Source organism: Leptonychotes weddellii, chromosome 14, assembly GCF_054177405.1.
Source record: "Leptonychotes weddellii isolate Sample4059 chromosome 14, ASM5417740v2, whole genome shotgun sequence".
In the NCBI taxonomy this organism is placed as follows: Eukaryota; Metazoa; Chordata; class Mammalia; order Carnivora; family Phocidae; genus Leptonychotes; species Leptonychotes weddellii.
In genome coordinates this window covers 56,092-68,951 of record NC_138382.1, presented here as the reverse complement: position 1 = coordinate 68,951, position 12,860 = coordinate 56,092, and the positions used below count along the sequence as shown (strand labels likewise).

The 12,860-nt window shown below is 39.9% G+C and overlaps 1 protein-coding gene across 3 annotated transcripts in view; it reads right to left on the bottom strand.

Annotated features, from left to right (window-relative positions):
* The window catches only part of SLC71A2 (solute carrier family 71 member 2), a 65,091-nt gene that overhangs the window by 20,930 nt on the left and 31,301 nt on the right, over positions 1–12,860 (bottom strand). For all 3 annotated transcript variants that reach the window (XM_081802685.1, XM_081802684.1, XM_031038190.2), the window contains one exon: positions 9,123–9,185. In XM_081802685.1, the coding sequence (XP_081658811.1) occupies positions 9,123–9,185 (63 nt within the window). The remainder of the gene's footprint in view (positions 1–9,122; positions 9,186–12,860) is intronic.

The following is a 12,860-nucleotide window of genomic DNA, read 5'->3' as shown; positions in this document are numbered from 1 at the left end:
CTGACCAGTATTTCTGACATGACTTATAGGCTCTAATTAGAGTTTACTGTTCAATTAAATGCAATTATCCAATAAACATTTTAAAGCACACAAAGAATGACAAATACAACTTACCTGAAGCAAACATACATGACTGTTACACTTCATAGAGCCATCATAAAAGCTTTAAGCATACGTTTTCCTTAACATAGGCGGTTGGCAAATATTTGACTAGAACAGTTGGGTCAATATTTTTAAAACTAAAAAAATTTTTTTTTCCAAATAGCGTAATTAACTTTGCAAATGAATGTGAGTGAGCAATGGCTCCACTGAAGAATAGCGTACAAGGTCATTTAACTACTTCTGAAAATTCTCACTTTTCCATGAAAAAGCTCACATACTGTAAGAAATTTTCAGTATTCTTCAATAAGCTCTGAGGAACTTGCAACATGTAGACTTGGTTACCCCAAAATTAGATTTGTTCATTTTGATCTTTCATACAGTAATTTACTAATAATGACTTTTATCTCAAAAAGATCAAAGAGAAAATCATACACCAATGGAACCATGTTTTTATTTGTATAGTTGACTAGTACAAATATTTTCACATAAAAACAATATTAACACAGGGTCACCTCTCTGACCTGGGGCCCACTGAGACCCTGCACAGTACACAGCTTCCCTTCACAGGGAACGTTATCAATGAGTGCAAGAGGGCAAATGAGAAATGTGACATATAAGGTGATTTTAATTCAATTAAAGTTTGCAAAAGGGAATCTGCAAAGCTGGAGAAGGGTCAAAAAACAGTTGGTGCCCGAAACTTCAAGGAAAGGACGAAATGGGCAGGAGGGCTAGGGCATGTAGTTTTGTTCTGAGGTAAAGGGAGAGAAGTAGGGAAGATTCACTAAAAGAAAGAAGAAACAAAAAGCAGATGAAAGTGAAATTAAATTGTTTTAATTAAAATATAAGTAAACAGACTTTTCCTTAATCTTAGAAGTAGTAGGGCCACTACAAATTCTGACTCCAAGAAAGCTCAGTGTATGTTTTAAAGTAATAATAACAGTAATAGCTAGCATCCACCCATGCCAAACTCTTCCACGCCTTTCACACACATGCCCTTACACTGTGAGGTAGGTTCTATTAGGGTATACAGCTAGCCCGAGGCTCAGAAGCAGCAGAGAGGCAGGATTCAGCTCAGATGTGAGGTGGCTCCAGAACCTGAGTCCTAACCCCTGAGCCCACAATTCAAACCCATTATTAAACTAATCTGTTAACATTTCAGGGTCTCCAACCTAAAGCACATAAAGTACTAGTCTTTTCTACTTGTGGGCACTCTTACATGCTTATTTTATCTTACCAATTTATTTATTTTAGAGAGAGGGGGGCGGGAGGGAGAGTGAGAGAGAGCACACAAGCAGGAGGGGCAGAGAACCCCATGCAGACTCCATGCTGAGTGTGGAGCCTGATGCAGGGCTCTATCCCACGACTATGAGATCATGACCTGAGCTGAAACCAAGAGCTGGATGCTTCATGGACTGTGCCACCCAGGTGCTCCACACCTGTTTTATTAAATGGATAAATTAGCAGTCTGTCATGAAAAGACTACTTAAAACTTATGAAGTCATTTCTCAAGTAGGTTGTCTAATAATTTTATTTACAGATAATAAAAAGGATAATCTTTAAATTGTTGTGCAAATTAAAAATTATTCCGCGTGCGCGCGCGCGTGTGTGTGTGTAGGGAAACCATTCTGTACTTACTAATACCAAAGAGTAGTTTGAGGGAACTTTAAAGGTATCTCGTTTTTTAATTCTTAAAAACATCGAACAAGAAGTGCCTGGGTCTGACTCTTGATTCCGGCTCTGGTCATGATCTCAGGGTCCTAAGATTGAGCCCCGCGCCAGGCTCCACACTCAGCAGGGAGTCTGCTTGAGATTCTCTCTCCCCCTCCGCCCCTCCCCCTGCTCCTGTGCACTCTCTCTCTCAAATAAATAAATCAACATTAAAAAAAAAACAAATCAACCAAAAGTTTCCATGTGTCCTTATGCTAAGCTACTCTAAGCACTGCTTGATGATTTAACTCATTTAAATAGCAGGATGAGACAGTTGAGCAGCAACTCCTGGGACTACAGACATGACGTATTAAATACCCCTGGAAGAGCATCCTGGCAGAGGGTCTACCCCATTAGCTGGCCTGCTGGGTCTTCTACTTTCTCCCCTTTCCCAAGCCTTCACTGTGATGTCAAAGCTAGACAAGATTATCACTTCCCTGCTTTAGAGCCACCCTCTTCATACTGATCACTCTAGGCATAAACCAACCTTGGACACATGACCTGCTGAGTTTGGGACACTGATAAAGATGTCTAATTTTGTAATAAATATAAAACATAGCTGCTAAAGAAAAAAGTTTCAAGAAGTTACAAGGCAGACACTGGGTCATCAGACCGTTTTTTTTTTTTTTTTAAAGATTTTATTTATTTGAGAGAGAGAGAGAGACAGCGAGAGAGGGAACACAAGCAGGGGGAGTGGGAGAGGGAGAAGCAGGCTTCCCTCGGAGCAGTGAGCCCGATGCGGGGCTCGATCCCAGGACTCTGGGACCACGACCCGAGCCGAAGGCAGACGCCCAACTGACCGAGCCACCCAGGCGCCCCAGACCAATTGGTTTTAATGATGAAAATGATTACAGTCACTCTCCACCTGCTATTGACCAGCATCATAACTAGACTTCATCTGCCAAGTCACACCATGGCGTCTCAGTCTGGTGTTACATTTTGGATAAAGTGTAGCTAAAACTACTGTGACGGTGTCACCTTGGCTAGGCTATAGTACCCAGTTATTTAATCAAGTGCGTGTGGGTGTTCCTGTAAAGGTATTTTGTTGCAGTTGGTTTTAAAGTAAAGGGTATTGCCCTCAATAATATGGGGGGGAGGCTCTTCCAATTAGCTGATGGCCTTAAGAGCAAAATCTGAGGTTTCCAGAAGACAGAGTTCTGCCTTGGGACTGTAGCATCAACTCTTGCCTGAGTTCAGCCTGACCTACATATTTCATTCAGACTTGCTAGCCCCCAAATCATGTGAGTCCATTTCTTAAAATAAATCTTTTAATGTTATTAATCTCTTAATACTAATGAAAAGGAAAAAAACCCAAAATATTTACTAATATTTATTTATACTGTAATTGAAAACCTTAAGAAAGCATTTTATTTCCTTATAAAAAACTTACCAAGAGTCACCTGAACAGTGCTTGCCTTCCTACTAACATAGAACCTATAACATATGATGTGCAAGGAGTATCTTCTGTGTATTGGCAAACTGTCAGACACCTTTCTAAATCTGAATCAACTTCCAACATTTTGTCCTTTGTGTTTTCAATGTCATGAAATACCATCTCTGAGAGTTCCTTCAAGGTGAAGCATTTTGCTGACATCACTTCCCCTGGGACATCTTCTTCATCACACTGCTCTCCTCTACTCTGATTACCAGCTCATTTCTTCCGTAACTCTGCAGAGGTTCTATCTGAATCTCACTTCTAGCATTATCAGTAATTACTTCTTCACTGCGTTTCCACCCTCATTGGCCAGTTCCTTTTCAATGATCTATTTTTGTGAACTGTCATGTGGGTTTATCACTGGAGACAAGGAGGCAACACAGCTACATGCTCTGCTGTCTGTGCACGAACTGAGATGTGCAGTGACCGGTCCCCAACAGACTCTGCAAGAAGTGGCATCACTGGTCACTGAGCATGATGCCATCTGTGACGTATGCAGTGTTCTGTGGCCTGAGGAGCTAGGAGCAGTCCGTACTTTATGCGATTACTCACAATCACTACACCACGGTAATGGAAATGTGAGCTGTATTGTTGTAGGGAGCTGGTATTTTTTAACTGAACTAGATACAACTGAAATTTGTGCATACTGTAATGTGCAAAAAGAGAACTGCCTATACTTAATGGAGTTTTTAATGTCATAGAGAAATTATGATGATATAATTAGTGATTGCTGATACAAGAACAAAGATAAATTGTTACAGTCTCCATGTAAGCTGGATCTTGACTATTTAAAAATGCATAGAAAAAGACTGGAAAAAAATAGTAAGTCAACAATACTTACTGAACACCTGTCATTTGCTGAGAACTGTTCTAGGTGCTGAGGACAGCAGTAAGCAAAGCAGACAAAAATTCATGCCTTTAAGAAGGTTCTAGTCTAAAAGAGAAAGGTTGAGAGGGACACACAATAACAACATAAAGCAAAATACACAGCATGTCAGAGGTGAAATTATAATGCTTCTGGAGAAAAACAGAGAAGAGGGACTGAAGTGATGAGAACAGGTTACATTATTCAAGACAATAGTCAGTAAAGGCTTTACTAAAAAATGACATCTGGGTGAAAAGCTAAGGGTTATGGAGTGAGGTCAGTATCTGAGGGGAAAGCAATCAAGCAGAAAAAAAAGGAACTGGCAAAGCCCTCAGGCACGCACAGGCTTGCTTGGAGCTAGGTCAGCAGGGAGCACAGGGATGATGCCAGAGGAGAAAATGGAGTGGGGATGGGATTGGTTAAGAATGCCACAAGCTGGCTTATATTTTATCAGGATCTCTACTGAAAGGAGACCAGGGAGTCTTCTCATTATAGATCTATTTTGAAGGCACAACCACAGAATCTGCTGATGGAATGGTTTCGGGAAGAGAAAGGAGTCAACACTTACTCCAGGGATTTTGGTCTGAGTGAGAGTGGCATGACCAGTAACTGAAATAAGTAAGGCCTGGGAGCAGGTCAGGCCAAAGGGGAAGATCAGGAATTAGTTTTGGCATGTTAACTTTGAGATGCTTATCAGACCAGGAAATAGAGGTGTCACAATAAGGCAACTGGGTATATAAATCTGGAGTTCTGGACTAAGGTCTAGGAAGATATTTGAGAGCTGAAAGTGGTAAGTCTGATAATGTCATCCAGGAAACGAGTGTAGAGTTAGAAGAAACTGTTGTCCAAGGCTTGAGTCATTCGTATTTCGGAAGTCTAGGGGATGAGGAACACATATGACTTGCCAGAGAGAGGATTAGGAAAGATGTTAATTTGAAAACAAAATTAAAACAATCAAGTTATCATATGATCCAGCAATTCTAGTACCCCTCAGTGTATTCTTAGGGCAAAGTGAAAACATAGGGCCACATGAAAATTTGTACACAAATGTAATGTTCACAGCAGTATCATTACTCAGGCCAAGAAGTGGAAGAAATACAAATGTCCATCACTAATGAACAGATGAACTTGCATGTTCACACAACAGAATATTATTTGGCCATAAAAAAATGAAGTACTAACATGTGCTGCAACAAGGTGGGCCTGGATGATATCATGGAAGTGAAGGACAGTCACAAAAGACTATTTTACAGTATGATTCCATTTTTTTTTAAGTGTTTTAAGATTTTATTTATTTATTTGAGAGAGAGAGAGAGGGAGAGAGAGAGCACGCAGAGGCAGGAAGGACAAGCAGACTCCATGCTGAGCGTGGAGCCCAGCGCGAGGCTTATCTCATGACCCTGAGATCAAGACCTGAGCCAAAACCAAGGCTGGACGCTTAACCAACAGACACCCAGGCGTCCCAGTATGACTCCATTTATATGAAATGTCCAGAACAGGCAAATCTATAGAAGCAGAAAGGAGATCTGTGCTGATGGCTGTACAAGTCTGTGAACACGCTAAACCCATGGAATGTACACTTTTACTGGGTGACTTGCATGGTATGTGAATTTCATCTGAATAAAGCTGCCAGAGGAAAAAACCTGAAACTGGAGAATTCACAGATTTGTTTCCTCTTGTATCTTTTATGGGTGCTCACCCCAAATATGAACTTTCTCACCCATGCATTTCAACAGTAAACTTACAAAGTACAAGTAACTGTGGAAAATCTACAAAGAACGAACGTAAAGAAGAAAACTGCGAATCATCCATAAATCCATATGCTTTCACACTTCAGGGGACTCTGTTTTAATCACGTTTCCCACTGCTTATACACACGTATTTTGGTAAAAACAAAACCAAAGCCATACTCTAGTTTTACAACCTTTTTGGCTCACACATTATGTAGTATTCTTCAAAAATGTGTTCTTCATGTACCCGTATTACATCATACGGCTGTGCCACAAAGTACTTCTTCTAATTTTAAGGCATTTTAATTGCTTCCATGTTTACTATTACAAACAGCCCTTTACCTGAATCTCTGAATAACTATTTGATTAGAACAATTTTCTAGAAATGGAATTGCTTTGTTAAAGTAAGTGAATTCTTTGAGGTTCTTTTTTTTTTTTTTTTAAGATTTTTATTTATTTGACAGAGAGAGACAGCGAGAGAGGGAACACAAGCAGGGGGAGTGGGAGAGGGAGCAGCAGGCTCCCCACTGAGCAAGAAGCCCAATGTGGGGCTAGATTCCAGGACCCTGGGGCCATGACCTGAGCTGAAGGCAGACGCCTCACGACTGAGCCACCCAAGTGCCCCTATTTTGAGGTTCTTTAAACACTGCCTTCCAGGAAAGCTATACCAATTTATCCTCCATCAACCATGTATGGGGACCCAATTTACCACAAAATGAACTAGTTATTGTCAGTTTAAACTTTTCTACCAATGTCTATGTGAAAATATAATCTCGGGGAACCAGGGTGGCTCAATCAGTTAAGCAGCTGCCTTTGGCTCAGGTCATGATCCCATGGTTCTGGGACTGAGCCCCACATCGGGCTCCTTGTTCAGCGGGGAGCCTGCTTCTCCCCTACCTGCTGTTTCCCCTGCTTGTGCTTGCCCTCTGTCTCTCTCTCTCTCACTGTCAAATAAATAAATAAAATCTTAAAAAAAAAAAAAAAAGAAAATATAATCTCATTTCATTTGGGATTCATTGCTTACTAGTGATAAACCTATTTCTACACTGACATCTTTTGTAAACTGCTAGCTTATGTCCTTCCTTCCCCTCTAGGATATCAATCATTTTCATAACATTTTACTTTGAGAGCACTTTTATATATTTCTCCTTCTATTTCACATGTTGCAAATAACTTTTTGTCATTTGTCTTAATTTTTATGATGGTGGTTTTGACTTACCAAAGTTAAAATACTGATGTAAATGCCTCAATCTTTTCCTTTATAAATTCTTTTTCTAAGAAAAGAAAATCTTTTCCCAAACTGGTAAGAAAATGGTCACCAAGATTTCCTTCTAATAGTTTTTGTTTTTTACATATTTCTCCTTGTAACATTTTAGTCAGCACAGGAAGATATTGTGCTAATAGGTTTACATACATTAGTTCATTTAATCTGTAATAATCACCCTGGTTAGAAAGATCTTTTATTTATTTATTTGTAAAGATTTTTTTTTTTTTAAGATTTTATTTATTTGACAGAGAGAGGCACAGCGAGAGAGGGAACACAAGCAGGGGGAGTGGGAGAGGGAGAAGCAGGCTTCCCGCCGAGCAGGGAGCCCAATGCGGGGCTCGATCCCAGGACCCTGAGATCATGACCTGAGCCAAAGGCAGACACTTAACGACTGAGCCACCCAGGCGCCCCAAGATTTTGTTTTTTTTATTTGAGAGAGCGAGCGAGCACAAGGGGAGGGTGAGAAAGGAGAGAGAATCTCAAGCAGACTCCTCACTAAGTGTGGAGACCAACACGGGGCTTGATCCCACAATTTGAAGCCACATTCACTTCACTGTGCTCACACTCACATCAAACTATCTTAATAGGGCTACACTTTGCTGTAGGTGCTGTCATTTTATCCCTACCCCTGACACAATAACCTATCATTACAGGACAGAAGTCCTATAAAGCTCAATGAGCTGAAGTTCGTATATACTGAAGTGGAATAAGCCACTGTCCAAGCCCCTGAATCAATCCAAATACCTTGTGTTTACATTTTTTTAGAATAACATTGTAGGTGTCTCTAGGTCCAAGTGTAGCACACTGCTCGGCTTCAGAGTACAGATCTAGCTGGTTTTATTTTGCAGAACCAGACTAAAACACATTTTATTAGCTAGTCCATAAGATAAAAAGGTCTATGGAGTAACTTCCCCAAGAATCTACTATAAGGATAAATTTATGTTATATTTTTAGCAATGCTTTCTCTCACTTTTCTTTTAATCTATGCTGATCACAAACAGGTGCTTAAATGACCACATGCCAGATTCTTGATAATACTCCTCTTCTCAGTGAGTACTAAAAACTTCTTGCTTCAACCTTTATTTAAAATGCCATTTTAGGGGCACCTGGGTGGCTCAGTCAGTTGAGTGTCCAACTTGATTTTGCTCAGGTCATGATCTCAGGGTGGTGAGATCGAGCCCACATCAGGCTCAGTGGGAAGTCTCCTGGAGATTCTCTCTCTCTCTCTCCCCCTCTCCCTCTGGCCCTCCCCCGCTCATGCTTGCTCTCTAACATAAATAAATCTTTAAAAAAATAAAAAATAAAATGCCATTATTGTAAGCATTCTCAAATTCTTTTTGAAACTAGGAAAAAGAATAAATAGCATTCATTACAAATAATGCTGCTCCCAGCTGTAAATTCAGCAAATTACTACAGTATAATTTTGTGTGCTCCTCAGCTCACAGATCAATACCATCTAAGCTGGGAGGAACACATAGGACACTATTCCCATAGACTAACTATACTGTGAAATGGGACTGGAACATAACATTCTATTTTAATCTTTCATAAGCTTTTCTGATAAATATCACATTAAAATTTAAACAATGAATTAGGCTAATTAATTACATGGTCGAGAACTTAGCTGTGACTAGAACACAAACAAGCTTTGACAAAAGACCATATAGCTGATGAAATCTTGGTGCTGCCTTCTTCCTCAATATCAAAGTCAATCTCAAAAGCAGACAAGAATATGATAGGCAAGGCAATTAAAAGCCTCACATAATTAAACTCTTTATAAACTGCTGTATACATGTTAATAAAAATGAAATACTGCTTTTACCAGTAAACCATTCTATGCCTTATGGGCTTGGGTTGTGTTTCATTTTGACATTAATAATCCAGGTAGAAGTTTAGATTTAGGGCTCCAGAACAAACAGTGATTATTTCCCTACTTCCCACTTAAACTTCCAGACTTAAACTACTAAAGGATTCCTGCCTTTGGTTCCTTGTGAACCACACAAAAACTGTTCTTACCTTTACACCTTGAATGAGACCATTCATGAGGAATGTGTGTTGAGGGAATGTTTCATGTAGAACCTACAAAAAAGCAAACAAACATCAAGAGAAATTCAAAAACAAATTAAAGAGAAAGATTTTGCTTCTGTTAATGTTAGGTTAGGTAAATAAGATGAACCCTGGAATGAAAACATTTTAAGTATCAGCAATATATGGAAAATATCCTTAAAGTATGAAAAGGTAAAAAATAATGAGGCAGAAATCTAAATAAGGCAAGAACACACACAGGGGCACTCAGGTGCTTTTCTTACAAAAGCATTTGCAGCAAACACAAACTGTTAATGGGCTACACCCTTCACCACCAACAATTTTAAGCAGGTGCCACAAAAGGTTATATAAGCTCAAGTATGAACCTGCAGCCCAGCTTCATGTGACCTAGGTAGTCCAGGAAACCTCAAGCCTTCAATTTGGATCACAGTGATTCCAGACTGGTAGCACCTCTGGATATCTAACAGAAAAAATCTAAAATCAATCCTGAAACAGCATCATCTAGGTTTCAAATCAACCATACATATATTTTTTTTCAAATATAATGACCAGGACATAATCAAAGGTAATCAGATACAAAATGAAATATGACACCATAAGCAAGAAACAGCAACAAAGAATATGTATATAATAGAAACAGACTCTCAACAACTTCACATTCTGGAATTACTTAAAAGAAATAATGTAAAAAGAGTATGCTTGGGGCACCTAGGCAGCTCAGTCGGTTAAGCATCTGACTTTGGCTCAGGTCATGATCTTGGGGTCCTGGGATCAAGCCCTGTGTCGGGCTCCTCATTCAGCGGGGAGTCTGCTTGACCCTCTCTCTCTGTGCCCCTTCCCCCCACTGGTACGTGCATGCTCTCTTTCTCTCAAGTAAATAAAATTAAAAAAAAAAATGCTTACTATGTTCCAAGATACAGAAAATAAGCTTGAAATTTTTGAACTAGAAGCTGTAAGAAAGTCCACAGATTTTAAAAAGAAAAAGAAATTCCAAAACAGAAAAAATGTATTGACTTAAGTTAGGAACTCACTCAATGGAGATGTTTGACAAGATTAGACATGGCTGAGAATTACTGAACCCAAAAGTAGATCAATAGAAACTATCCAGAATGCAGCATAGAGAAACAAAAAGACAAAAAATAAAAGAGAAAGTAAAAGACACAGAGGATCCTATAAGAAAATATGACACAACTTCAATTACACTTGTCTTGTAATGAGAATGAGGCAAACACAACATTTCAGGAGCCAATGGCTGAGAATGTACTAGAACCAATGACAGACATCAGGGCAGATATTAAAGCAACATAATGAATTTTAAGCAATATAAAAAGAAATCCAAACTCACAATCAGAAAACCAAACCAAACCAAACCAAACAAACAAAAACTTAAAAGCAGCAAGAGAAATACAGACTGGCTTCAAATGAGCAGCAGTTAAGATGTCTTCGTAAGAGTAACAGTGGAGCCCAGACAAGAAGCATGCTATCCTATCATCAACATAACAAGGAAAGAAAGACAAATGCCAACCTACAATTCTATACCTGGTTAAAATGTGCTTTGAGCACAATTTTTAACCTAGCAAAAACTTACAGTAGTGAGTCTACTAACTTATGGACTCCACCTAATGAGATATAAAAAAATGTACTTCCAGAAGAAGGAAAATAATCTAGACTAAGATGTGAGATGCAACATGAAATAAACAGCAAAGAAAATGGTGAATATAAATGAACATTGATGCACCCAACAAAATGATGTGTCCTGTAGGTTTTTTTAATTGTGTGGAATTAGAAGACTTAATGACATCAGAATAAACAAGGTAACTAAACGAAGTGTTTACATTCCTTCACCTCATTCGTGCTGACACTGCTGTCCTGGATGAGGGTGAAGATACTAACATTAGACTTCAGTAAGTTTGCATGGAATGCTATGAAAGTAAAATGTATTCACAGAAATTATTTCCAACCTTTCCCTTAACAAGATTATTCCTAAGATTTAGAAAAGGTTTGTCATCTCAGCTAGGTGCATTTGAACTCTACCTATTTATACTGGAAAAATAGGAAAGTAGAAAAAGGACAGCAAATATCACAAGTTAATCTTTAGAGTTCTCAGAAAAATCTCAAAAATAACATACTTCATAGGATACAGAGATATAAAAATTTCCTTTAAAGAAAATGGAATGCAAATCACTATCAGAACTCCTTAACAGTTTCATTTGTTACATGCATCACAAAAATACGGTGAAACAGCAAAACACAAGAAAGTCAGTATATTTTAAAAAATGTTTCTCTAATCCTGGTGTGCCACTGGGTGTGGGTATCTACTGTCTCACAACCCTCTGTTTTCCCCTTATATATTCTGTCAAACTGAGGCTGAGAGCATACAGACATTTCTCGGACTCCCCTTGAGCAGAGGCTTCCTCACAGTTTCTGCCAGGGTGAAACAGAAGGTGGAGAAGTGCCGTGAATACTACACCAACTCCAGGGCTGCCTGCTTGCTGTCAAAGGGGCACTGGTGCCGATCCTCCACTGTCTCTGGCTCTGTCCTCTGATCTCCCCTAAAACAACTCTACCCTCAAAACGACCCAAACATGCATTCACTTGTGCAGGTGATGCAATCCAGAAACAGGAGACAACCACTTAAATCTGGCAAAACCATCAGCATGTATAAACAATGAAGTATGCATTTATTGGGCTGTACATTAAACTGAAGAGATCTAATGGGATGCCTGGCTATGTGAGGGACCATTTCTGGGCAACAGTGCCATGATGCAGGAAGTTCCTCTAAGAATTTTCAATCTGTGCTTTCCAAAATTCTTCTACACTTTCCTAATGGGGGGTGGGGGTGGAGAAGAAAGCAGTTAAATCTTATTGGATAAATAAGTAAAACAAAACAAGTCAATAAAAAAAAGCCAAGTCTTCATAAAATAAAGCAGCTGTAAAGAAAACAGCAATATTCTACCCATTTTATAAATTAAAAAAATATTAAATACAGTATATAATTTAACCTGACGATAAAAAGTTTATTAAACATTTCTGATAAAAATCAAAGCTTTCATTTTTAACATCTTCCTATATAAAATAAAACTTAAGGGGGGGCGGAGCAAGATGGCGGAGGAGTAGGAGACCTGGATTTCATCTCCTCTCAGGAATTCAGCTGGATAGGGATCAAACCATTCTGAACACCTACAAACTCAACAGGAGATCGAAGAAAAGAAGAGCAACAACTATCTGAACAGAAAAGCGACCACTTTCTGGAAGGTAGGACGAGCGGAGAGGTGAATCCGAGGCGATATTCGGGAGGATAGATGGCGTGGGAGGGGCCTCCGTCGGCCGCTTCTGGCAAGTGATAGAGCCACCGAGCACAAAATCAGAACTTTTAAAAGCCTGCTCCGCTGAGGGACGTCACTCCGGTGGCTAAGCGGGGGGTGGAAACCTTGCGGGACAGTGTGGTCTCAGGACCCTCGGGGTCACAGAAAGACCGGGGGTGCCTGAGTGTGGCAGAGCTCCCAGGTAAGGGAGCAGGGAAGCCGGCTGCAGAGGCGGAGCCCAGGCGCGGACTCTCAGCTCGGGGTTGCCATAAACTGTGATCCGCGGCACAGTCGGGCAACTGCTCCTCCAGCAGGGACCCAACAGCGGCAGAGCCGGGGAGACTCACCTTCCTCCCCCGGGAGGAGCGGTGCGGGAGTGGCAGATGAAGTCTAGTTATGATGC